The sequence below is a fragment of the Squalius cephalus genome (assembly GCF_949319135.1).
Source record: "Squalius cephalus genome assembly, chromosome: 7".
Classification (NCBI taxonomy): Eukaryota; Metazoa; Chordata; class Actinopteri; order Cypriniformes; family Leuciscidae; genus Squalius; species Squalius cephalus.
The window spans coordinates 19,741,550-19,768,700 of record NC_137128.1 but is presented as its reverse complement, the minus strand read 5'-3'; the positions used below and the strand labels follow the sequence as shown (position 1 = coordinate 19,768,700).

Sequence of the window (27,151 nt, the reverse complement as noted above, 5' to 3'; positions counted from 1 at the left end):
GAGATTTTCCGGGTTTTTTTTTCTTTCTTTTTTTTTTTTTTTTCTTCGTATTCCCTGTATAAAACATTTATCATATAAAAAATATATAAAAAAAATGTATACATTTTTCAGATTAAAGGATTGGATGATTTTAGGTTTATTTCGCAATGATATTAATTCACAAAATGAGTCATGCTGTCAACCTCCACAAATTCGGAGACGATATATTTTATGCTATATTTTACAATTTCATTGAGTTTTATCTCCGGAAACGTCACACGACATCATCGAGAGCAAACCAATGGAAGTCGTTCTCGCGCTTAAGCCCCGCCCTAAAAATGATCGACCATGGCTGGACTGATCCGAAATCTGCAGCAGATCAGAAGCGAAAGGTGAGTGAACGCTTACTAGTGTTTCAGTTTTCAAGCCTTAACATAACGCTTGCTCTGTAGTAGGCTAGGCTGCATTTAATCGGAGAGCTGATGTTGTTACCATCGACTTTTACAGACTTTTATTGCGATAAAATAGTCATTACTTAACTTACATACACAAATAGTTTTAAGTTTTGATGGCTGTTTTGTAGATCTCTTCTAATTTGTGTGTTGACGCTGTTTTGGTGCAATATCTGAAAAAACGTCGTTTGTTGACACTCGTCCAGGTGGTCAAAGTTCAGTGTTAGAGAGCTGAAGATGGCCCTGTTGAGCTCTCTCCTGACCCCGGGTCTCCGTGGGGCCTTTTACTACACCGGGACCAGGAGCTCATCCTCAGGAACCCTTCATATCAAAGAGCCACTCAACTTCTGGTGTGGTGGCCGAGTCAACATCAAAGATGTGAAAGCCAAATCCGAACCAGTATATGAGCCTGCAACGGGTAATGCTTTTACTAAACTTAATTTCTTCATTTAACCCCATCAGACTTTGCCCCGTCATATGATCACAGTCACATCTGGCTATGCCTGTGCATTGATTATTTTTCTATACAGCATGTTCTATGATTTAAAACATTGCCATCTCTGATCCTGTCGTGTCTTGATGGATGTGTCCCAGGTCGTGTCCTTTGCAGTCTGCAAGCTTGTGGGGCCACAGAGGTTGATGCAGCCGTCAGGAGCGCCAGTGCTGCTTTCACAGTGTGGAGGAAACTGGCAGGCATGGAGAGAGCCAGAGTCATGCTGGAGGCGGCCAGACTCATTGAGGTAGACCGGAGTGCATTGATCCGACATCCTAAGGCATTACATAATAATGCTGCTTTGATTCGAGAAGTGCTGAGTCTGATCTTTTCAGTTGTTTCTGTTGTCGAGAATAGAAGAGAAGAGAGGAGATAGCTGAGATAGAGGTAGTCAACAATGGCAAGTCCATCACTGAAGCCCGGTTAGATGTGGACTCAGCCAGACTGTGCATTGAGTATTTTGCAGGACAAGCCACCGTCCTTTCAGGTTAGTTGGTTTGTTGTTGATCGTTCTCAGTTGAATGATTTCTGAAGGATCACGTGACACTGAAGACTGGAGTAATGATGCTGAAAATTCGGCTCTATCACAGGAATAAATGACATTTTAAATTGAAATAATATTTCACAATATTACGTTTTTTACTGTATTTTTGATCAGCCTTGATGACCAACAGGTCTAAAAACATGAAAAATCCTTAAGTTATTCCAAACTTTTGACTGGTAATGTACATAGAATTAAAATGATTGTACCGATGGGTTACCGGCTATTCTTTCTCAGGTCAGCACGTTCAGCTAGCAGGAGGTTCATTTGCGTACACGCGTCGGGAGCCGTTGGGTGTGTGTGTGGGAATAGGAGCCTGGAACTATCCCATCCAGATCGCAGCCTGGAAATCTGCCCCTGCCATCGCTTGTGGTATGCGTTATATAAATGATATAAGTGTGGCTTAGCAAAGTTTCCATGGAATCACACTTAATAATAAGAATTTGTTGTTGATGTTATTATGGCCAATAGCTGGTAAATGGAAATTAAAATTCTATCCCCCGGTTTCACAGACCAGGCTTAAGTCTAGTCCCAGACTAAAATGTATGTTTGAGCCATATTAATTGAAAGCAACTTGCACTGACATGTCTTAAAATACGTCAGTGCCATTGTTTTGTCTCAAGATGCACACCGTAATGTTTTTTTTCTAAGGCACATTTATAAAAGCTACTTAAATGCCCTAATTAAACTAAGGTCTAATCCTGGCTTAATCTAAGCCCTGTTTGTGAAACCAGGCCTAGATGATTTTATTAAAAAAAAAAAAAATTAAATGCTACAAGTGAATTTACATTTCCTAAAGATTACATTTAACCTTTTTTTTCTTTAAGATAATCTAAATGTTAGAGTTGTGGAAATGAGCATCCACAATTATTTATCCAATAACCAATACCAGTAAATAAATGGAAAATCGGTAATATTGGTAGTTAACTGATATAGTACCAATATATTGTTAATTTCCTACTTGAAAACAGTCAGTTTAGATAAAAGTGTCTACCAATTTAATAAATGTAAATAAATAAATGTAGTTCACAATCTTTCCTTATCTTATGTGGCATATATCAGCTCTGTTTGTACCTGGCCTTAGTTTAGACAAGCTGTTAAAGTCTGTTAAAGCTTGCCTAAAGTTGCAGCGTAACATCCAGAACTTTTCTTCCGCATTATGATGCACTTCCGAGTGAAACGGAGTGCGGGGACTTGGTTTTATCCATCAGTTGTTGATTGAATGTGAGCTTGCAGTTGAATGTAAGAAAGGATTCAATTATGGGAGAAGTCGTTTCACCCGAAAATCTAGTTATCTAGGTAAAATCTAGGCCAGTTTTTAAAAATGAAATATATGCATGAATTGTTCAAAAATAATAATTAAGATGTATTTAGAAAATAGATAAGGCGGATGTCCATTTCATTCCGACTTCATCATCAGTTTTGCTCTTCGGGGTTAGAGATTTGAGCAAACCCCTAAACCTGACTATTAAACTGTGGCACATAACATGTCCTGCCACGGATATGAATGATACCTCAAGCTGTTAAAGTTAACAACCTTATGATTTTTACCTGGTGGATTTTATAACCTAATCTCTGACCTTAATCCGCCAAGTCTCCGCTGTTATTCACGCTAGATATTAAAAAGTGAAAGGCTATTGAGCTGTATTAGATTAATACCCTCTTCTTTCACTCTTGATCTGTGCCTGAAGTGATTATCTTAACGGTCTGCTATTATGGTCCAATCGTAGGCAACTCCATGGTGTTCAAGCCGTCTCCGGTGACCCCCGCGACTGCAGTGCTGCTGGCTGAGATTTATTCCCAGGCCGGAGCTCCCGAGGGCCTGTTCAATGTGGTGCAGGGCGGAGAAGAGACGGGCTCTCTCCTGTGCCATCACCCGGATGTGGCTAAGATCTCCTTCACAGGAAGTGTGCCCACGGGAAAGAAAGTAAGAGGACTCCAGCGGTAATAATACAGTAGCTGACTGTCACAGAGGGTTAGTTCACTCAAAAGCCAAAATTCTCTCATTCCAAACCAAAGGCTTTGGTTAATCTTCCAAACATTTTCATTTGTAAGTCCAGGTAACCAAAGTTACCAAAAACCACACTGCATATCTGTCGTCTTCTGAAATGCAAGAGCTCTTTATAGTGTCCTGGATTCTGATTGGCTGTCAGTGTTTTTAATTATCTGCTGGGAAAAATTCATTTTGATTCCAACGACTGTTATGGTCTGGACATTTAGCGTCAAACAATAACTCTTAAAAAACAACTCAATGGATTATTCATTTCTTGTATACGTAACAGAGTATTTGGTCCTTGCTTCTCTTTTCCCTCACCCATGATTTTATTAATAAACAAAGGGCACAAGAAAAACTGAATATCTCTTGTTGAAAAGCATCAATAAAAAGAGTTCGACTAAATTAAATCTGTTCATCAAATAAAGAGATCGCATCTCTTCACAAGACTTGGATTAAAGTGCTTGAGTCATTTTATGACACCTTTATGACTTCTTGGATCTTGTTGGTTTTGGTGGCCCGGACTGTCAATGAAGAGACAGAAACCTCTCAGATTTCTTTCAAATATCAGTAACACTTTACAGGACAAAGGGCCACAGCCCTACAGAGTTTAGTTCCAACCCTGCTTCAACACACACACACACACACCTGCTGTTTTTAAAACTTGATTAGCTGGATTAGGTGTGTTTTAATTAGGGTTGAAGCTGAACTCTGCAGGGCTTGTGTGAGTTTGACAACCCAAGATTCATTAGTTAACTACTTTAGTTAACATGAACTAAGAATGAGCAATACTTCTACAGCATTTATTAATCTTAGTTCATGTTCATCTCAACATTTACTAATGCATTATTAAAATCAAAAGTTGTATTTGTTAACATTAGCTCATCACTGTGAACTAACATGAACAAACACTGAACGACTATTTTTATTAATAAATTAATTATTATTATAAAATGTATTGCTTATTGTTAGTTCATGTTAGTTAATACGTTAACTAATGAGAACTTATTGCAAAGTGTTACCAAAATACCTTCAAAAATAAACCAAAGTCTTCTGGGTTTGGAACGACATGAGAGTGAGTAAATGATGACAGAATTTTCATTTTTGGGTGAACTGCTACTTTAAGCAATTGGTTATTGTGTCTGGTTTAATATAAGTTGTGTATGTTATATATGACGTTATACAGTCTATTGAGAAGTTTACTAATAGTAGTAGTAATGCACTTAAACCTGTGTTTAAATGCATGTTTTGTCCCGACAGATAATGGAAATGGCGTCCCGAGGGGTCAAACCAGTGACACTGGAGCTTGGAGGTAAATCTCCAGTGATCATCTTTGAGGACAGTGATCTAGAAAACGCTGTTAGAGGAGCACTCATGGCCAACTTCCTGTCTCAAGGCCAGGTACTGTATTGAAAGGTCAAGTCAAAGTATGAACATGCAGCGTTTTGCAATCTGTAAAATATATTTTTTGAGAGTTAGCCATGTCCAGCCAGTAATAAGCTCCTTCTCATCTACCTGTCACAGATGATCACAGTCAAGCTGATATAGACCAACTGCAATATTGCTTTAGACAATATCTATTTAAGCAATAAGACCCTATAAGCCGTGTTTTACAGTGGATTTAGAACAGCTCCGCGTCGTGCCTAACAACTCCCCTTAGCTGTTCTAAATCCACTGTAAAACACGGCTTCAAGGGGCTTATTGCTTTCATAAAACGGTTACTCCATAAAAATATTAATTTAAAAAAAAAATTATTCATAAAATAAACACCAGCAACAAAAAATATAACGTTTTAACACATTTATTCCTCCGCCAAGCAATGTAGTTCCAAAGAGGTTGCTAAGCAACACATGCAGCAACAAAGAATCACAAGCGCAGTTGTGCAGTAACACTAATGTAATGCGGTCACAGGTGTGTGTTTGTTGAGTAACTTACAACGGCTTCGAACGCGGCTCAACCAATCAGAATCAAGGACTGGAACCATCCGTTTTATAAACAATATTATAACGTATAATTATTACACTAATATTGCTTTATACAGTATTTTAGTTTACACAATATTTTAAGTTGTCTGATTAAAAATGTGTTCACTCTAAAATAAATCAGACACAAAAAAAGGCAGAGACGAAAAGCAGAAAATACTCTACCGTTAAAAAGTCTCTTCTGCTCACCAAGGCTACATTTATTTCATCAAAAATACAGTAAAAACAGTAATATTGTGAAATATTATTTCAATTTAAAATAACTGTTTTCTATTGTAATATATTCTAAAATGTAATTTATTCATGTGATCAAAACTGAATTTTCAGCATCATTACTCCAGTCTTCAGTGTCACATGATCCTTCAGAAATCATTCTAATATGCTGATTTGCTGCTCAAGAAACATTTATTATTATTATCAATGTTGAAAACAGTTGTGCTGCTTATTTTTGTGTAAACCAATAATGCATTTTTTTTCTTCAGGATTCTTTAATGAATAGAAAGTTTTTAAAAAATAATTTATTTTAAATATAAACCTTTTGTAACATTATAAATGTATTTACTGTAATTTTTTATCAACTTAAATCATCCTTGCTGAATAAAAGTATTAAGGTCTAACCACAAATTTTTGAACGGCAGCATTACTTTTTTTTTCACAAATTTTATTTTTAGTAATTAAACAGTTTGGCTGCAGTTATTCACTATAAAACTTTTTTAAATATACCGTTTATGGTCAACTATGCATCTATAAATCCACTCTTCAAGATCTTCATATTCATACAAACATGTATTAACCCATTCCTTAATATTTCCTTTTTTTTACTCCCCACGTGTAGGTGTGCAGTAATGGAACCAGAGTTTTTGTGCAAAGCTCAATCGTTCCTCAGTTCTTGAAAGAGGTGGTCAGGAGAACTAAAGCCATCCTGATAGGAGACCCTCTGTTGGAGGAAACTCGTATGGGAGCCCTGGTCAGCAAACCACACCTGGAGAAGGTGCTGGGATACGTGGACCAAGCCAAGAAAGAGGTACAGCTGTATGTTTAGTAGAAAATATTCATTTAGTAGCATGATTGTGTCGTTTACGATATTATATGGCTTGGTAAAGTAGTTGATTTGTCTTGACAGGGAGCCAGAGTGCTCTGTGGAGGGGAGCCCTTCATCCCAACAGATCCTAAACTAAAAGATGGATACTACATGACACCATGTGTGCTCGGTGAGTTAGAAAACCGGTTGGCAGCTGATGTTTTGAGGTCCTGTGTTTTGGAAACATTCAACGGTTTATTTTTCATTCTGTTCACTTCCTCAAATCAGTCCGTTCAGTAGGGCTGGGCAAAAAAATCGATTTTTCGATGAATCGTTTTTTAAAATGTGGTCGATTCAAAATCGATTCTCAAACGCCACGAATCGATTTTTTTCCATATTTATTTATCTATTACCCAAAAGCCAGTATTAGTTTTCCCCCACTGTTCATAGGCTTGCAAACTCCATTTTATAGCTAATGCTGTGAGATTTGTTTGTTTTATCTTAATCATAAAATAACCTCAACTAGTGCTGCACAAATAATCATATCGCAATCGCGATGTCAAGCCTACGCAATTATATGACGTGAATGTCCTTTGTGACACACAGAAAGACTTGCGCTGATATCGTGCGTGCGCACAAGACAGCCCAGAATACAGTTCTCTTTCGCGCTTGACACACACAATTATGCCAACATGTCTTTTTGTTGAGTATCTTCATAACATAAGAGCAGTCTTATGATGAACGTGAATTTTCAGCATCAATTTTTCATCTTGCATCAAAATCCTGTCTATTCATTGTATGCGTTTGAAATAGAGTTGGGTTCTGTTTTAATGTACCCAAGTGTACCTAAAATAAAAATAGTTTAATGTACAGGTTTGTAGCTCTTAATTTAATATACAGGTTTGTAGCTCTTTTTATCCAAGTTCACTTTTCTTTTTCTTTTCTTCTTTTTTTATAAATATAGGATTTGTATTAAATATATAGGCTATTCATTGAGTGGAATCGAAATCGAATCTAGAATCAAAATCGAAAATCGAAATCGAATCGAATTGAGAGCTTGCGAATCGAAATCGAATCGAATTGTGAAATCTGAATCGATACCCAGCCCTACCGTTCAGTGTGTTCATTCACGTCTTGTTTCCAGACGGCTGCACTGATGACATGACGTGTGTCAAGGAGGAAATCTTTGGGCCTGTGATGTCAGTACTGTCCTTCGACACTGAGGACGAGGTTCTTCGGAGAGCCAATGACAGCTCTCTGGGTCTGGCTGCAGGGGTCTTTACTAAGTAAGGTGTTAGTTTTATACACTACCGTTCAAACATTTGGGGTCGGTATGATTTTTAAAAAAGTTCTCTCAACTCATCCGATTTGCATTTATTTGATCCAATATAGAGTAAAACATTTTTTTCTATTGTAAAGGCCCACTGAAGTGCCTTGAAACGCACAGCATTATTCAGTGTGTTAATGTAATTTCCACTGAAACAGGAAGACAGGGCGGGGCATATCAAACAGCTCCTCCCCTTTTTAAAACTAGCCAATAGTGTTTAGTTGATATCACAGCTCAGCCAGAGCCGTTGAGCTCGGTAAAGCCGCAGTTTCCTCCTAATCTCTAACCATTTCTCCTTCTTATCTCCTCCATATCCCTTTAAAATAGCATTCTGTGTAGAACTCAAATGGGTCCGATACGTTTTCTGGTCTGCGCTGACTCGCGCGTATGATCCGCTCTGTGCTGTCGTGTCTCTGGACCGGAGCAGACTGTGTGTGGCCTGCAGCGATTCGTGACACTAACATCAAACCAGACTCGATTCGCCCCAATGGAAAGCATATTTACACCTGAATCGTTCCCTATCCCCTATATAGTGCACTATGAGCCAACATGTGTGAACAAGTGACTGATTTTAGGTAGCTTCAGTGTCTATTTATAGTGTAGGGGGCGGGACTCTTTTGTTAGGGGGTAACAGTTTAGGACCCAAGAACCAGCTGTTTGAAAGAAGACCCGGAGTCAGAATTATAATAAACTAGTGCAAAAAATGCCCGTGCAAAATCAGTTTTTGTGTGTGTTTTTAGTAATTGTTGGTTTGGTGTGTTTGAGTGCTCATTGTTACAATTACACAGCAAAAGTTCAGTGACATTTTTTTTTGTGCATGGTAGAAAGCACACAGTGAACTCTGAGAAAACGCTATGCTTGAGGAAACAGTTTGTGAATAGGCCACTACAAATGATGCCCGTGAAAGAGACTGTGAACACATTGAATAGGATATGTTTAGTTGGTGAATAGCATAGGCTACTATTACACAGTAGCGATAACGTTAAGCGCACCAGAATGAAATATAATATTCAGAAACAGCATAGCTGACATATAGATTCAGTTAACATCCACAAATGAATAAGCGTGTTGATTCAGGGAGCAGTGCAAAGTGCCCGTGCAAAATCAGTTTTTGTGTGTGTTTTTAGTAATTGTTGGTTTCTTGGTAAAGAAAACACATTTTTACTCCAATTAATCAAAATGGATTTATCACGTTTTGGAACCAAACTATAATATTCAGAAGTAAACAGTGTAGCTGACAGATTGTCAGAATGTTTATTTTTAAACCACAACCTTCTTGGGGCTTCTTTGACCGATACAACTCTCTAGTGTCAGAATGTTTATTTTTAAACCACAACCTTATAAAAATTATATATTTAACGATATCTTTAGCATTTCTCATCCAAACAACGTCAAACTTGGCACTGCACTTACTCGTGACCGTAGCGAGACACCTGTCAAGTTTGAAATCCATCGGACTAACGGTTCGAGAGATATGTGGTTAACAGACACACAGACAGACAGACACACAGACAGACAGACACACACAGACACACAGACACACAGGCAGACAGACGTTTCTGTAATTTATAGAGAGATTGAGGAAAAGTTTTACTGAAGATAGTTTGCAGTTTCCTCAGCAGAAAGGTCCTTGCACACTGAATCCAAAATTTTCGCATGCGTTTTTTCGTATCCGTCATTCTGTGGCTCTAAACTGTCAAAACACCATTCAAACCCTTGTTACGGATGCGAAAAACGCAGAAAATCGAACCCGATTCGATTTTTTTTTTTGACGGACGAAAGTTTCGGAGGCAGTGTACAAGTGTGATTGACATAACGTGAGGTCGTATTTATTTTTTAACGTGCGAAAATTTCGGACGCGAATTTCGGACTCGGTGTGCAAGGGCCTGAAGTCAGCTTCAAGACTCACAATGAGTTCGTAGGACGCCCCGCTTACAGTTACAAAGATCACAGCAGTTATACCCTACACCAAGGTCTAAGCTACGTCCTTGCTTCAGGTTGCAGTTTCTGATTGGCTAAGAAATAGATGAACATAGTAATTTTCCACACATATACAGATAGAAGCTAGACTGAAGCATATCTCCATTGATTAGGCAGCTGACACTCAGACCTTGAAGTCAGGCACGTCGTGACCTTCCAGGGCGCAGATTTAGGTTGCTGGGCGCCAACATGTCCCGAACAACAACTCAGTCAATCTCCAATAATGCCAGTGGTTCCTTAACCTGCAATCAAGATGACTAACACACACACCGATACACAGCTTTTCCAAGGTTGGATTTGGCCAGGCTCTAACTATAAACAGGAGTCTCATCTTAAAACATCAAGATAATGCGTTCTTTCTCTCAAGGAGAGCTACATTTCAGTCTAACGCAGTATAGTGAAGCTTTAACAAAGAAATGGTCCCTTAAACTATAGACTTCAATGACCCCTGTGATCATTGCTGTCAGAGTACCCACACTGGTAACTTCTATAACAAAGTAAAATCTCACAAGTCTAGGAAAGTCATTCACTCATGTGATGTTTAGAAGGAGAAATATTGATTAATACCTTGATTATAATCACTCATTATATATACATTGAAGCAGCAGTGGATTCAAAATTCACACCCTTCACTTTAGATTCTAGAGAGACAGAAAATCTGATTGAAAAGCTTAATTTTCAGCATCATTACTCCAGTCTTCAGTGTCACATGATCCTTCAGAAATCATTCTAATACAATGATTTGATGCTCACGAAACATGTCTTATTATTATCAATGTTGAAAATAGTAGTGCTGCTTAATATGTTTGTGGAACCCGTGATACATTCTTTTCAGGATTCTTTTATGAATAGAAAGTTCAAATGAAAAGCGTTTATTTGAAATAGAAATCTTTTGTAACATTATAAATGTCTTTACTGTTGCATTTGATCAATTTTATGTGTCTTTACTGAATAAGTGTTCATTTCTTTCTAAAATATTTTCACGAACTCCAAACTTTTGAATGGTAGTATTTGTGATTGGTTGATGTTTCAAAGTTAGACTGGGGCTTTCCCGTTTGCTCATATGTTCTTTTCCTGTCTGTTTCTGACTCGCTAGAGATATTAAGAGAGCACATCGAGTCATAGAAAACCTGCAGGCTGGATCTTGCTTCATCAATAACTACAATATCACACCTGTGGAGGTGCCATTTGGGGGATACAAGGCCTCAGGTCAGGTGACAATAGGAGTTACAAAACATTTTTTGTGTGTGTCTCTATAACACTAAATACTCTCAAATTAAACTCAACCTTCTGTCTCTGATTTCAGGTATTGGAAGAGAAAATGGCCAGGTGACCATTGAATTTTATTCTCAGTTGAAGACTGTGGTGGTGGAGATGGGTGATGTGGATAGTCTCTTTTAAACGTGTATTCTGGTCCAAGATTAATGATTGGATCCTACTGGAAGATCTCAATGTGGCATTACTCATGTAGCCTAAAGACTGACACGCACAGTTACTGAAATGTATTAATGTTCACCACTAATGGACCATGTTTAGCCTGCCAACATGATTTCTATCAAGTAACGGCAGCTGTCTGTGAATATTTCACAATCAAGTGCCTGCACTGTAGGATGGTACAATTCTTATAGATCGTAAGAGCGCGTAAACTGCATTTATTTGAAAGAAACTGTCATTATATTTGATTGTTAAATAGCTATAATGTAATATTTTGGTTGATGTACATGTGTATCAGATCTTACCCATGCTGTGAATGTATGCTTTACCTATTCATTCGCTCGAGGAAACACTATGCAAATATGGTAATATTTTTTAAATGAATGACAAAACGCGGTAAATAATTGTAATAAAGGAGCTGTAATTGTAATAAAGTAGTCTGAAGTATTGTTTATTTTATGTGCATACTCTTGTACATACAGCTGATGTGTCATTCATTCAACGTTTACTACATTCAGCGAATAAATATCTCAGTCCTTCTTCATCAACACCAAACAGGAAGTCGCCTCATTATAAATTATAAATAAATAATAAATTATCTTAGAATTTGAGAATGAATTCTCTAGAACTAATTACTTAGTCAAACACTTTTTAAACTTCTACCTGGTACAAAGCCATTTTTACTATATTTGAATCAAAAATATTGGCAAAAAAAAAAAAAAACTTTTAAAAACATATTTGTTTGATGTGAACTTATGGTTTTAAAAGCATCTCTTCTTTTTCCTCCTTGGAAGTTTGCTTCTCACACATTTCCTCTGTGCAAATATATAATGAAAAGGCATCAAAATGTGTTTTTAATAAACAAAAAACACTTTATCACCATATAAATCAGAAAGTGCTTACCTTTGCTATAGCTTTTCTGGGCTGTTTAAACTGTGCAAGAGATTCTGCAAAAGGTCAAGACATTCAGCAAACACTCTCCAAAGCAGGCCAGACCTTCTGAACAAAGTTTTAGATACTTACCATTATCAGATGGCGGGTCCTGGTCAGAGTTTCTGGTCATCTGTCACAAGAGAAATGTTTCAGAATCCCGTCTGGTGAACACATATCAAAGCTTATCCTGTACATTAAGATCCATCTGCTTTGTACCGTTTCTACAGCTCTGATTTGAGAGAGAGAGGGTGTCTCGATCTCCGTGTCGTTCTCGCTCAACTGGCCCCCGTCCTGTAGCTTCCCAAGTCGGCTCTGTGCTGCCGTCACACGCAACTTCATGGTGTGGAAGCGAGACTGCAGCTCGCCCACTCTGAAGTGCACTGCCTTTCCCTCGAACCACAGACTGTCATTTACACCTGCCTTGAATCCTGGTGGCTCGTATTCAGGTGGAGTGACTCAAGTTGCGAGGAGACAAAAGCATTGTTATTTCACTAAGCACGTTCATTTGATCCCAAAAAACACAATATTTGTCATGAATCAACAGTTCTTGTCCACTTCACTCTCCATACTGCAGAAGGATATATAGTACCATCATCATAGTAGTAGAGTTTCATGGTAAGGTAAACAGCAGTGGGCAGAGCTTCTAGATTCTGCATGAGGAGGAACAGCTTCCTGATCAGGAGCGTTGAAGCTTTCCTAGTGTCCTCTAAGGTCACTCTCATGGTCCCAGTCACATTACTGAAATGAAGAAAAGAGGTGAGGACTAGTGTGTGTGAAGTGAATGGACATTTCAATAGATGTGTTTTTTGTTGTTGGTTTTTTTCCATTAATTTACACTAAATTAGCAGCATAATGTCCAACACTATATCCACTACTGTTCAAAAGTTTGGGGTCAGTGAGATTTTTAATGTTTAAAAGCAGTTGGGCTGCTTAATATTTTCGTGGAAACGGATACTTTTTTTTCAGGATTCCCTGAAAAGAACATTCAAAAGAACAGCATTTATTTGAAAAAAATATATATTTTTTAACATTATAAATGTGTTTACTGTCACTTTTAAAAGAAAATCTTACAAACCCCAAACTTTTGAACGGTAGCGTTGTTATGTAGTCATCAACTGAGGATATACAGAAAATGCAAACTACAAAAAAATTTGCTTTTACAGATAGAGCAATGCACAATACTACACCTCAGGATGTCCATCTGTGGTCCACACTCTGAGTATCTGAACTTAAACTGATAGGACTCAATGACGTGCTGAGAACACAGACGCATGCAAGAGACAAAACAGCAGGTTTGGAAAAGTCATATTACTGGTGTCCACATTTTTATTTTTATTGTTTCAAAATGTATAGCACTTGGAAAAATGAACAAATTATGTGTAAAGCAGTAATTAACACATTTGCTAAATTTGCCATTTTATTCCACTAAAGATGTAAATTATGAGATTAATTGCATCGCAATCATTTTATACATAGTTCCTACATGACGTCACAACATACAGGCATTTGCTGACCCGGCGCCATTTCTGTGGGCATGTTGTGGGCAGGACATTAGAAGAAGAAGCTGAAACGAGTTAATTTCGTGATAAAAAGTGAAAATGGTCATCTCCTGCTGGGTCAATGGATGTTCAAATCGTGCTGGAGGTTCAGTTAAATTTGGATTTTACAGTATACCCGTCATTAGACTTCATGAATGTGAGAAAACTAAGCTTTTGTCAGAACAACGACGGAGGTTATGGCTGGTGAGGATAAACAGGAAAGAAACTCCCTCAAAACACGCGAGAATTTGCTCAGAGCACTTTGTGTCAGGTGCACAATGTTGTGTTTTATTGCGAGTGTACACAAATATAAGTTAACACTTTGCAGTTTGAATGATGTCCTGTATGAACAAAATGACAAGGTATTAAAAACATACAAAAACAACATTGTTTCCACTGTTCGATCGCGCCCGCGCCTCTCTCCCTCTCACTCACTCTCACACACACACACAGACAGACAGACAGCGTTAGCGCATATGGATCCACACCATTTATGACTGAAATTTTCGCATTGTACCTTTCTCTGTCTTGTTAATAGAGTCTCTTTATAATCTCTTTATAGTCTCTGTCACTTTGTCTCTTCATGATTTTCGTAACATTATAAACAGAAAGAAATATTCGAAATTTGCTTGTAAAACTTCGTAAACACAGCAGCTTATGCCATCAAAGATGGCGTCTCCGGGGAGGTCACGTGACATTAATTGGCCTATGGGAACTATGTATTCCACTGACTGTGGAATTAAAACACAAAGTTTTGAAAATGGGTTTCAAAGTACAAGTTTTGAAAACGATACGGTTATCATAACATGAATTTGTGAAAAATGGTGACGTCATGCGCATGAGTATTACATGTTCAGTCTATAGGTGCGTAGTGTTTCATCTACTAGCCTGGCAGCAGAATACAGTGTTTTTAGTCGTTTTTCGTGGATCCGTGTGAACTGGGATCATTTTGAAAACGTTGTCGTCTCTACATAAAGAAACGTGAAAGAAAAACTTTCCGGTTTTAGTACATCGTTGTCGTGTAAACGTACCTTAAGTACACTCTCTTTCTATTAGTTAGCATGGTTTCTGATTATGTTCACCTGTGTCTTGTTTGTGCATCTCTCTTGTGTCTATATTCCTCTGCTTGGTCTCTTTAAATAAATATACAGCTTGCGTTTAGATCCACGCCTCAACTTATACTCCAGTGCTCCACAAATCTCAAATTATTTCTCTACAGCTTTATGCGTTTAACAATATTCTAATGCAGGTCAATTTAAATAGAAAATAAATATTTTCTGGGGGATTCTCTTTAGTATAATAAAATATAAAAGCCAATTATTTGATTTTTGAATTCCACTTACACAGTACCTCACACAGTATAAATAGTCTTGAACTTGAAAGTATATTTGGGTGTCCTTGGCATAAAATGAAATAAAAAACTAAACCCAATCTAAAAACTCCATGGAAGATTGAAACTTGGAACTTACATTACTGTCATCTGGGCTTGTGTGTACCTGTGTATAAAAAAACAGTGAATTTATTTAAAAATATACATATATTATATAATTAAAAACACACATTTACTTATGCATACTGACCCCAATGACCACCATTTGAAGCTGCAAAAAATAAAGTAAATTAATACAGTGACAAAAATAATAGAAAGACAGATTTCTATCGAAATATGGTACTTTTGACTTACATATCTCTTCTCCAAGGCATCAAAACATCCCATCAGCCTTGGAGGACAGAAGTATGGTTATGGTTATCACTTTTCATAGCAGCTTAGCATTTTTTACACTTCAGTGAATCATTACAAATATATTTCCACATATACATTAAAATAAACAAACATGGCAATTTACTGTACAAATTCATCATATGCAACATATTACCATTTGACGAGTTTGCGGGCTCCAGGGCAAGAACAATCCTTTTTAAGGACTTTGATACACAAATCTGAAGAACAACATTCATCAATGAACAAACTTGTATGAGATATTTCAAAAGTTCGGCCATTAATAAACCAGTGTGTATATTTATACCTTCCAGGTATCTGGATCTGTAGGAGTCCTCTGGAAATATCCCACGCAGATAGGTGATGGAGGAGACAGCTATGACCACCATACGCTTGACAAACACCAGTGACTGAGTCTCAGTATCCAGCGCCTGATGAAATACACTGGTTCAGTTCAATTCACATTAACACAGCTTTACAAAGAAAAGTGCCTTGAAGTTTATATCCACAAATGTTCGCAAATGACACCGAATGGCAAATGCTTTGTCATCTAATAGAATTGGATCCTTTTTAAGCATAGATGTGAAAATGCAGTATCAAAACTTAAATAGTTAGCTTTGGAATACAGAACTCTTTTTTTTAAAGAAGACACTGCTTAAGTAAAACAACTTCGAAAAATTAAAATGTTAAAAATGTTTTTTGACATTTAAGTTTACTGTACAGCAAATGTACTGTATTAAACATTTTTTTATACCAGATATATATTTTACAAAATAATATCTAATTTGACTCTAAAATTGATAGAAAATCAAAGTCATAACCAAGTTATGTTCCAAATTTGAAATTGATACCACAAAAAGGTTCCTGTGAGATTTTGTTTAGGCGCTATAACAAAAATAGCCACGGGGTGACACCCAGATTCCATTGAAATTATCATTTTACTGTCACAAAACAATAAATATGGAACCTTGAGAGACCCATACCTTTCCAATGATGTTTTGTCAAGCTTAGAAAAAGATTTGATTATAAAATAGTGCAGTAAATTTAGTCAAATTTAAAAAAAACACAATGTCTAATTTCAAAACGTTTTTCACAGAATGAATTTTGAGTGTTTAAGCTTTCGAAAATATACCTTATAATTTATAATATATAAAGTTACCTACATAATGATTTTTATGATGATATAGCCTAGATATTATTTATCTCTGCCTGCTGCGTTCAGAACAAACTGCACTTTATTTATGGAGACATTGGGAATACTGTTCATCCATCCAACCAGTGCTGCATTACAACAATAATTCAGTCAAGTTATGAATGCAGGAACTTTTCTGCATCTTTAATAGATTAGAATATTCTGTAACCTAGTGAGATTTCTGAAGGAAAAGAATGTTGTTCTCGTTGGAAATATGACTATCAAATGACAGTTCCCTGTCAAACATGACTATGATAAACTGTGAGAACTGAGAACATAAGTCAAATATATACTGAACATATTGGTCTTTATGTACAGAAATATGAATGACAACCATCTCGGTTTACGGCAGTGCAGACAAACTGTGAAACAAGTACTGAAGTTAAATAAAAGCACTAATAATGGGTCTTAAAGCATTACAACTGAAATATTACAATAATATTTTGTTAGCTTAGCAATATTTGATATATACCACGTTATTGACCTGCTATTTATTACAGAAATGACCGTTTAGTCTAACGTTAGTAGTCCATATTTCCAGTTAACGTTAGCCTAACGTTACTTACCTCAGGGAGTGTTTACACAGTAAAACTGTGGTAACTGCATTTGCGACCACGGTCATTGATAATCACAACAATAATAAAAGAAAGAAATTATGACAGCTGACAGCTTCAGACCTCAAATTAATATAACGTTACTATGATGTTACAGTTGTAACACAACGGAAACCACTTTAAAGTTTAATTGATCTCCTTATTTGAAAGCATGGAATATTTTGTAAAGGTATATTTTATTTACATTCACACTTTAAATGTCATTGATTTATTATCTCACCTCAGCAATCACCTGTTTTTCTTGAGTCAGTTTCTTCTGTGTGGTTGTCATGTTTGCGCTAACTTTAATGTTAACATTAGTTAGCTTCCTCACACTGAAATGATCCCCTCAAAAACTGTTATGGCTTCAATGAACAATTCAACAAGTTGATAATTCAATAAATCTATCGATGTTTATGTAAGACAAAGTGTTATTTGATTAAAATAATAATTTATTGTTAAAAACCGAAAGAAGAACACAGCTTTAACTTTTTAAGGTAAACCGCTGACGCTGACCGCGACAAATCGGTGAGCGCGCGCGAGTCACTTGTCACCGATCACGCGCATTTGGCGGCAAACACAAAGCCCTCATTTACAAAGAACAGACAATGATTTGATTAATACATTTACTAATATTTATTTTATTTTCTACATATTTATTTAGCCTTCTGAGTTCATTAAAGTATACAAGAAAATAACCGTAATTTAAATAGAAAACGGTGTATAGTTAAAAATGGTTTATTGTTTGAAATGGAAAAATTTGTTTACAATACAATCTCTTTTCACAACAAAAAGACACATTATACATACTAGCTCAAATGTTACAGTATATTTCGGGTAGTTTTGAGAATGACACACTTTGGTCCTATAACTTCCCACAATATCACTATAAATATTATTATTACCACTCTTACACAATGCTGCACAGTCTAGTGTGTTTTTTAGTGCTGTTTGGAGAAGTAGTCTTTGCTCTGCTGGACGTCGGGCTTGATTGTGTCTTTTCCGGGCTTCCATCCAGCTGGGCAAACTAGGATAAAAGTGACAGCAAAAAGGCAAATTTATATGAAATATTACAGATATTTAAAAAAAAAAAAATGCCCATTTTACACTGTACTGTATAAAAGGAATAGTATGTAAAATCAAGAAGAACTTTCAGTCCAAAGGCAAGAGAATATGCTGTATACCTTCTCCATGTTTGTCAGTAAACTGAAAGGCCTGCACCAAGCGAAGGGTTTCATCAATAGAGCGGCCCACTGGCAGGTCATTGATGGTTATCTGCCTCAGGATGCCTTTGTCATCAATGATGAAAAGACCTCTAAGTTAGAAAAAAAAAAAAAGAAGTTAATAACACTATACAGCGGGAGATCTGAATTGTTTTATTCTAATATTGTGTGCCAAAATCCATCACTAAGTAGTACAAAGATACAATACTGTTCAAGAGTGTGTAAGATTTCTAAAATATTTTTTTAGGTCTCTAATGCTCACTCAGACTGCATTTATTTGAAATGGCAACACTGTGAAATATTATCACACTTCAAAATAACTGTTTTCTATTTAAATATATATTTCAAAACATAATTTATTCCTGTGATGGAGCTGAATTTTCAGCATCATTACGCCAGTCTTCAGTGTCACTTTATTTTTTAGAGAAAATGTTTTCACACTGATAGCAAAAAATATATATATGAGAGTTTTTTCAAAGTATTTTGAGAGAGATTTTTTTTTCTCAGAAATAATTAAAAAAAATTCAAATTTAGATATTTTTTTGTTCTGAGAAAATACTTTCTCTCAAAACTTTTTTTAGTCTCAAATATTATTATTTTTTGCTATTGGTATGAAAACTTTTTCTCTCAAATATTTTTTTTTTCTCTCATAAAATGCTTTTTTGCTATCAGTGTGATAACTTTTTCTCTCAAACTTTTTTTTCTCTCTCAGATCATTTATTTTCTTGCATGTAATAAAGACACAATTCTCTCTCCATAAAAGAACAGCATTAATTTAAAATAGAAATATTTTGTAACATTATAAATGTCTTTTCTGTCACTTTTGATTAATTTAATGCATCCTTGCTGAATTAAAGTAATATTATATATATATATATATATATATATATATATATTTTTTTTTTTTTTTGGTAATCCCTCCATACCTGTATGCAATACCCTCATCTTCCTTTAGTACACCATAGTCTTGAGATATGGAGCGGAGGGAATCTGCCACCAGAGGGACCTTCATATGTCCTAAACCACCTTGTTTCCGAGGTGTGTTTATCCTGTTGTGGTAAAAACATTGTCATTCATTGGCAAGTTCATGAATATTGAATAAGTCTGTCAACTCTGTACAATAGAATAGCACTTTAAACCGTCTAAAGACAAGGTGGTTTTTAGGCAAAGAGTAACTTTCACTACAAAGAGCAGAGTGTGACACATTTTATGCCATTGTGAGACAGGGTTATTATTGTTAACCAAAACTGAAACCATCAATTATCATATACTGTAACAAGTCGGCACGAAACAAGGCTTCTCGAACAAGGAAAAAAAAAAATGTAAGGCGGGACTTGATTTTCTCCATGAGGAGGAAATTGGAGGGGATTGGATGGTTGTGGTTTGCTATTGCTGATATGTCATGTGAGTGACAGGTTGTCCCGCCCTCGCGCCAGTAAACACATCATCGGAGAAGAGCATTACGGGGCCCCTAATGGGACATGGTGATGGGGAAAAAAAATATGAGATGGGACATCAAAATATATTTTAATGCTTTTGCAGTTTCTCACAAAAGTATTGCGTTCCCATGAGAAACGATTGCATTGTTCATTTCACATGCAATGGGTGTGTTTCTTTAAGGCACGACAGCATAAAACAGACCGTTTTAAGAGTCTGAGAGAGGGTGCTTTTTGTGGCAAAAAAAACTTTAGCAGCATTGACATTAGGAATTTTTTTTTTTTTTAAGTATGATATGGCCCCTTTAAAGTTTGACCTTTTTTTCTTCATCTTTTTCACTCACCAGGCAAGATGACAGAAGTGGGAATCAACAGAGGCACCGATGACCTCACAGTTGATTTTCCCGAACTCCTCGGCCGCATCACTGAAGGCGATGATCTCAGTGGGGCAAACAAAGGTGAAATCCAATGGATAGAAGAATAATACAACATACTTTCCTGGAAACAAGAGCAATAAAGCATTTGTCACAAGTGCACAAGGAAACTCACACAATGTGTGCTATCTCTAATAAAATATTTGCGTGATCCAAAGTCACACCCTTGAGTTTCCTGGTAATGCTTCCTTGAAGAGTTGTTTTTTTTTGTTTTGTTTTTTTACAGTTAAATATTCTTTATGTTATAAAAGATAAAGTTAAGGTCATACCTTTGTAGTCAGACAAACTGAGATCTTTAAACTGTCCATCTGGCATCACAGCTTTGGCTGTGAAGTCTGGAGCAGGCTTGCCAATATGTGCTTTTCCAGCTGCCATTTTCTGCTAGGTTCAAGAGAAGAAAATAATGTTTCATGAAAAAACAGTAAAATAAGAAATAACAGGAACTATTTTTGTAAAAAAACAAAAACAAAACTATGTTACATTAAAGCCACATCTCAGAAAGGAAAAAACCTGAACAGCATAAAGAGCATTCACATCAATGAGCAAAACACTACATGATCAATTGCTTATTAGGAATAGAATAGAATAGAATAGAATAGAATAGAATAGAATAGAATAGAATAGAATAGAATATGTAAGTTGGTCTTCAGGAAGTAGGCTAATTTTCTTTCGTTATTTCACTATTTCCTCAAATTGCAGCACATGTAGCCTACTAATAGTTACTGACTTACGTAATAGTATAATAGTAAAGTTATTTTAAAGTTGACGTAACCCTATTTGCATGTATAGGCTACAAATTCAGCATTATAATATTTTTTTACATAGTTTTCTAAATCACGTTACATTGATCGAACTGCAACAGGTGGGCGCCTTACAAACATGTTCACATGGGAACAATTTCACAATGCATTATTAATTCAAACGTATAAAGACAGCATAAATGTAAATATCGCAATTACGGAAAACGAAACTCTCCCACCAAAAGCAGTAACGAAATTACATGGAAATTTCCATGGTAAAACAAGAGCATGCTGTGTTTGATTACTTTTCATAAAGCGCATATTCACTAGAAAGAAAAGAAAAGTTTTAACTGAGTATTTCATACCTTCGGCTGTCTTCCACCTTCTGTCTCTGACTCTCTGTTAATGAATGAGTGTGTGAACTCCCACGTCAGTGTGGTTGGTGTTTAAATAGGTCACGCTCAAGTATCGCGATACTCCGTGAGATGATGAGATCCACTGGCTCGACTCAAAAGAAAATGTGGTGGAGTGACCAGACCACTGAGATCTGTTTATGCCAGCATGACTTTGCACATTTTCTGTGCTGAACACATGCGTATACAAGCGATGTGCTGTGTCTAAAACCACTGTTATACAAATTAGCCAAATACTAATATAGTGCACATACTCCAACGAAAATAGCTCATTCATTTTTAGTAGCTATTAAAGCAACAGCCAGAACATGTAGCTATTACCATAAACTGTATCTGCTTTTAGCGAGTCTATTTGTGGTAATACAATTAGTAATATACTAAGTAGTAATATATGTGAACTGCTCCTGAGATTCCATTTGTTTTAAAACTATTTGTTTTTTTTTGTTTTTTTTAATGGTGTAAACATTTGGGTTACAGTTAGGAACTTACAGGCAAAACACTTTTATTTTTGCCCAAAGCAAAACCTCTTTTACAGAACTTTGTTCCTCAAACTGGCCTAATCAACCTAAGCAACCGTTTCATGTCATGGGGCTTCTGCAATGTGACTTTCTGCCAGAGGTTTTGTCACTTAATTCACTAGATTTTCCTCAACTTCACGATAGACATTACATAAAGACCCTTACTGACCTCAGATTGTTTTAATCTTTCTACCTGCCCTACACATTCACTGAATTGCTATGTCATAATGTAAAGGCACTTTGTTTCCTTATGGAGGAGGAGGAGGAGGAGGAGGAGGAGGAGGAGGAGGAGGAAACCAAGTTTGTGGGATTTTCCGTGCTGTCTTGTGTCAGACTGATGCTTTAACATTCCTCTGGCAACAGAGGGTCTGTCAGTGTTTACTCATATTTCATATTCATTTCCTCTTCCATTTTATCTGCTGCGGTTCACAGAGAGTAAATCTTTGCACTCGTCCAAACACACATCAATCTTTGTAGGATACACTAAACACACACAATAGCTTGGCATTCCAAGCATTTCCTCCAGTATAGGCCTATGTTTAAGCTATCGTATGTTCTTTGATTTTAGGCAGCGTGTAAAAGTAGCTGTCATTTGCAGACTTCATCTTTTTACCTCTACCTCCCCCTCTCTTTCAGCGTCCCGTCTCTCAACCTAGTTGTCATGGCCACCAAATGAAGGGTCTGATAAGAGGCGGCTGGACACAAAGAGATCATATTAAAAACGCAGCTGTGGGCTTCAGATCAAATGATGCCTCAAACGTGTGTTTTAAAAAAGAACTGCTTTCAACCAACAAACATTGGCATAATCAGCATATCTCTCATTAGTAATGACCGTCACTACTGCTTTGTGTCACGGTTACAGGTTTTAGTGAAAATGTATAACAAACAACATCCATAACCCAGGCTTTGCTTACTTGAAAGTAGGTTCAGTGTGCTAAATCATGAAAGGAATGATTTTGCAGGATTACATATCTAAACAGACCTACAGCATGCGTCAATATGAAATGTTTGACGAGTTTGTATAGTGCTGATAAGAGCAAAGTATCAAGATATAGTCATAAATCATATTTGATCCTTGCGGTTGTTAAAAAACACACTAATTTGGATTCAATGCACTGTAAATTATACGCAAAACATTTTCATGTCACTTTACTGGTACATTGAGTCATATAAGTCATGCTATTATTAGCAAACTGAGCAAAATGCGACACAATATTCTGAGTCAGTCTTGTTCAACAAGGAAAGGAAAATTGTGCAATGAAACAGGTTTAATAGAAATGTACACAGTATTACAGTTTTTTTTTTTTTTCCGCTTAGGTGGACATTTTCAAAACTCTCTTAGTACAAAAATCCAAACTGATCACACTTGTAACACAGCTAGTCATTCTTTCAAAACCTGATCCCATGCTTTGAAATTTCACAATTCTTGATTCCAATTTTTATACCACAACAAAAAAAATATTAGTCTTTCTAATATAAAGTTAAAACATTTTTAAAGACAAGTAAACAGTCAACTAAACAAACAAGCTATAGCGCAAATAAATACAATAGAACCAAGATACAAATGAAATACACATTTTCTCTCTGTCTTTTGTTCCCATATGAGGGATGGAGAAGCTTAGACAGGAATCTCTGTCCCGGCCAACGCAGGAACAGCTTTCACAGGAAACCTCTGGAGTGGCCATAAGGGCAACTTCTGGGACCCTTATGACAGTTGACAGGGCATTTTGGGACTAGTGTTATCAAGGCTTGCCAGCCCTGCAAGACGATAAGGTGTGGGGGGGTCAGTGAAACTTTGCAAACCATGAATGGAGAAGAATTTCATCCAGTTCAATCCGCCAGCTTGGGTTCTGCTGCAGGAGGGATCTAGCCTGGGTGCCAGCCCGAACCCCGCCCACAACATTTTTTGGTCGGGAAGTTCGGTCTGGACTCGATCCATTGAGGAGTAATTATGCTCGGCTCCTAGAAGGCCGAGCCACTCAAATTGCCAGGGCGGGCTTTAATCGATGATGGACAGATGGTCTGCGGTTACGTAATCACCCACGTCACCAAAGAGCGCTTGATTTGAATTAGTTTACAACAAAGACGACTGCAGCTGGAGAATTGAGATTTCACGAGTTCACACTTACAAATAAGTCAGATAGAATAAATGCGTAGGCTATATGAGATGTCACGAGTTCACACAAATAAGTAAGACAGAATAAATGCGTATATGACGTGCTGTCCGAGGAGAGGGCTGTGGGCTCGGTAGCCATACTCCCCCCGTGTTCCTGGTTGTGAGAGAACAAGACAAGAGTGAGGATTCGGGGTGGTGGAGGGACCGAGGGATGCTGAAAAACTGTCAAGGAGTGTTAGGTAAGTTGACAGAGTGAATATGCTTCCTCGGTAACGTTAGACATGGTATTGTTTGATGACAAGTTGATATTGGATTGATTATTTGTACGTGCTCCTCCCGAACTTTGTTTATGAAACATCATGTGTAGATTCCGCCATCGCGTCTGTTATAGAAGATATCGACAGTGCATTCATTTTAAAAGAGGAACATAGAGCCGCGCCCGCGACATTTTGTTGGTTGAAAATATGAATGAAGAACATGCGTCATTTACTCCGTTGCTCTGATTGGTTGTAGGTCTATCCAATTGAGTGCAGAGTTTTTTTTTTCCTAGTTCGGTTGAGACACGCCCCATAATCAAATCTCTATGGAGCGGTATCAGACTCACATTCTGACTAGAATATGAGTATGACGAAGTCAGGCAAGGAGGGATCCAATCAGATGGCAGAATTCTGTGCAGAACAATGGGAGAGCAGGAGAGATGAGAGACTTGAACCTCACACCTGCTGTCTTTGTAATAATCTGCGAGATTTGATTGTTCTAAACTGTAAGGTCAGAAATTCTTGGAAAATTACAACCACTTGACAAAGATGTTACTTTTCCCGCCCTTTATTTTTTGTTTGTTCTGTTTTGTACGGTTTAGAATCACAATTGGTCTTCTTTGTTGTGATGAATGCCATCTTACCATCTGACAAGCCAGGTTGAAACCATTTCCCCCGATCGATCGCCGCAGGTCGTTGGTTTCTGGATAGCGTCCACACACCATTACGAACAATAGCACTCCCAGCGACCACACAGTAGCAGGTTTCCTGTGGTACCTGCCCTCCATTTTGTACTCGGGGGGGGGGGGGGAGTACTTTCGTGTGCCTGAATGAAAGACATTTTTTCTCAAGGGTAAGCTTCCAAAACAGTGGGATATACAGTAGTTGAACTCGTCACAAGAATTTAAGTCCTAAACTACAGGTTTGATGCATAATACATACCACAGAAGACGTCATAACCAGATTCTCTCAGCAGATCCCCGCACCCGAAGTCAATAAGCTTGACCTCAAGGGTTTCTGAATTGATCAACAGGTTGTTCAGTTTAATGTCTCGGTGAAACACTCCGCAGCGACAGCACATGTCAGAGGCGTAAGTTGCCTGCCACATGACAAGCCACGCTAAGTCCTCAGCGAGCGTCCCTCCAAAGCGATGGACATAATTCCCCAGATCTTGACATGGCGAGGGACGTTCCAAGACCATGATGTATTGGTCAAGCTGCTCCTGCCATTCCAGCAGCTCAATGATGTCAGGAGCTTTAGCATCCTGACTGACCAGGATTAAAAGGCCGACCTCTAATGGAAGGGGTGTGGGATGGCCAGGCTAGAGGAGAGATCATTTTTAGGACTGTTCGATGGAGCTGTTTTCTCAAATAAAGATTTAGACCTGTCTTGGACTAATTGTTTACAATGATAAACTGTGAAAAGAAGTAGTCCACTTACAATCTTGAAGCGTCGCGTGTTCCTCTTCTTTCTGGCAAATTTTATCGCCACCTGTCCAACACAACAAAAAATTGGTTACACGTGCACAAAATAGTGGACTTGAAATGGACAGAGTGAGATCAAAGAATTTGCTAGCTAAATATTATACGTAAAATTACGATTACCATACCTCAAGGCCATCCTCCAAGCGTGTGCCTTCATAGACGGCGCCGAATCCTCCCTTCCCGAGCATTTTGCCAATTTCATATCGGCTTAAAATGTTCTGCTGATTTTCATGGGGAGGGAGATCAAGTCCGATAGAAAGAGGCTGCTGAAGACCATGATCAGAGACAATGTCCTGTAGAAGATTGGGATCTAAAGCGGGGAATATCAAATGATTCTTCAGTATAGGGGCATTTTTTGATTATGATTATTCTCATAACGAGGTTATTTGATTTACCTTCAATGGCTCTCTCATATAATGGCACAGCAGTTTGGTCCTGCACTTTCTCAGCCTGACCTGAGCTGCCTCTGCGGTCGAGGAAAAACTCCTCAACACTACCAGTCCTCCTCCTCTTTCTCTCCGGCCTCTCTTCCTCCTCATCAACAGTAACGAGCTGATGGTCCTCCGCCACACTGCTGCTGGCTGTACTCTTATAGAACTTGTGCACCTGATTCCATTTTCTCTTCCAGCTGGTGGAACACTTGGATTCATCTGTGTCTAAATATTTTAACACACGTCCTGGAATAAAAATCTAATCATGGCCTTAATCAAACTTGAGTTGAATTTTGCTTATGGTAATTCATGCCACATAATGAGAACGTTCCCCTAATTAAGTCATCCTTAATGGAAACCCATATTTAGGTGAACATTTAGGTTCTGCATTTGCTGACCTGAGCTGCTTTTCGTGTCAGAACTACTCTTCCTGCTCTTTCTCTCCTGACTATCATTTCCCTCACTAACACTGGAGGGCTGATGGAGCACAAAACACAGAAATCAGGGTTGTTGTTTACATGCATTACACTTAGAGGTTATTTGACTTCACACTTCTTTCCATGTCACAACACCAAACAGAAAACAGGTAAAAAATAAGAAAGACAAACAGAAATGATACAGTGAGCTGGTTAGTCACATTTTAAACATGTCAAACGCACTGAATAGTGGACATATACAATAAGGACCGGTTCCACAGACAGGGCTTCGAATAAGCCAAAAAAGTGTTGTACTTTTCCTTTTTATTTTTGTTGAATGAGACATGTATTGAGTTCATTGTTTTGAGGGCACAGGGTGACATCCGAGTCTTCAACACAATAGAGTATTTTTCCCTGAAAAAAAAAAAAAAAAAAAATTAAGGGGAGAAATAAAGCTTGATGAAGTTCTATCAGTGACCAAGATGATTTACTGATTAAATTTTTT

General features: G+C 37.4%; 3 protein-coding genes across 7 annotated transcripts; 1 reads left to right on the top strand and 2 right to left on the bottom strand.

Moving 5' to 3' along the window:
- Positions 1–111: 111 nt before the first annotated feature.
- On the top strand, positions 112–11,754 carry aldh9a1b (aldehyde dehydrogenase 9 family, member A1b). Of its 2 annotated transcripts, none has more exons than XM_079875652.1 (12): positions 112–371; positions 648–849; positions 1,026–1,171; positions 1,282–1,411; positions 1,703–1,837; positions 3,196–3,392; positions 4,719–4,859; positions 6,276–6,464; positions 6,564–6,651; positions 7,606–7,747; positions 10,865–10,977; positions 11,075–11,654. In XM_079875652.1, exons 1-12 carry the CDS (start codon positions 147–149, stop codon positions 11,167–11,169), a joined length of 1,803 nt encoding a protein of 600 aa, XP_079731778.1. In that variant the 5' UTR covers positions 112–146; the 3' UTR covers positions 11,170–11,654. The 2 variants fall into 2 exon arrangements, with proteins under 2 accessions (XP_079731778.1, XP_079731779.1); XM_079875653.1 differs by having other exon boundaries at positions 259–371; positions 638–849; positions 11,075–11,754.
- On the bottom strand, positions 11,728–17,487 carry zte38 (zebrafish testis-expressed 38; the record flags this gene model as incomplete). 3 transcript variants are annotated; one of them, XM_079875654.1, is made up of 12 exons in its annotated part: positions 11,728–12,017; positions 12,106–12,149; positions 12,226–12,265; positions 12,352–12,590; positions 12,725–12,873; positions 13,323–13,390; positions 15,143–15,169; positions 15,254–15,274; positions 15,358–15,394; positions 15,551–15,614; positions 15,701–15,824; positions 17,420–17,487. In XM_079875654.1, the coding sequence occupies 12 exons, from the start codon at positions 17,468–17,470 to the stop codon at positions 11,964–11,966; spliced, it is 918 nt and encodes a 305-aa protein (XP_079731780.1). In that variant the 3' UTR covers positions 11,728–11,963. The 3 variants fall into 3 exon arrangements, with proteins under 3 accessions (XP_079731780.1, XP_079731781.1, XP_079731782.1); XM_079875655.1 differs by having other exon boundaries at positions 17,432–17,470; XM_079875656.1 differs by lacking the exon at positions 17,420–17,487 and adding an exon at positions 17,093–17,111.
- Positions 17,488–17,536: 49 nt separating this feature from the next.
- prdx1 (peroxiredoxin 1) lies at positions 17,537–21,536 on the bottom strand. 2 transcript variants are annotated; one of them, XM_079875661.1, is made up of 6 exons: positions 21,377–21,536; positions 20,541–20,652; positions 20,182–20,335; positions 19,328–19,450; positions 18,363–18,493; positions 17,537–18,205 (listed from the first exon to the last, which is right to left on the bottom strand). In XM_079875661.1, exons 2-6 carry the CDS (start codon positions 20,644–20,646, stop codon positions 18,120–18,122), a joined length of 600 nt encoding a protein of 199 aa, XP_079731787.1. In that variant the 5' UTR covers positions 20,647–20,652; positions 21,377–21,536; the 3' UTR covers positions 17,537–18,119. The 2 variants fall into 2 exon arrangements, with proteins under 2 accessions (XP_079731787.1, XP_079731788.1); XM_079875662.1 differs by having other exon boundaries at positions 17,616–18,205; positions 20,541–20,649; positions 21,377–21,478.
- Between the last annotated feature and the right edge of the window lie 5,615 nt (positions 21,537–27,151).

Bases quoted from the DNA above. Each gene is read 5' to 3' on its own strand.
- prdx1 (XM_079875661.1), bottom strand. From the start codon at position 20,646: ATGGCAGCTGGAAAAGCACATATTGGCAAGCCTGCTCCAGACTTCACA. The intron at 20,336-20,540 runs GTATGACCTTAA...TCTTGTTTCCAG, and splicing joins CAGTTTGTCTGACTACAAAG to GAAAGTATGTTGTATTATTC. The intron at 18,206-18,362 runs GTATACAGCATA...CTTTTATCCTAG, and splicing joins TACTGACAAACATGGAGAAG to TTTGCCCAGCTGGATGGAAG.
- aldh9a1b (XM_079875652.1), top strand. From the start codon at position 147: ATGATATTAATTCACAAAATGAGTCATGCTGTCAACCTCCACAAATTC. The intron at 372-647 runs GTGAGTGAACGC...AGGTGGTCAAAG, and splicing joins CAGCAGATCAGAAGCGAAAG to TTCAGTGTTAGAGAGCTGAA. The intron at 1,412-1,702 runs GTTAGTTGGTTT...ATTCTTTCTCAG, and splicing joins ACAAGCCACCGTCCTTTCAG to GTCAGCACGTTCAGCTAGCA.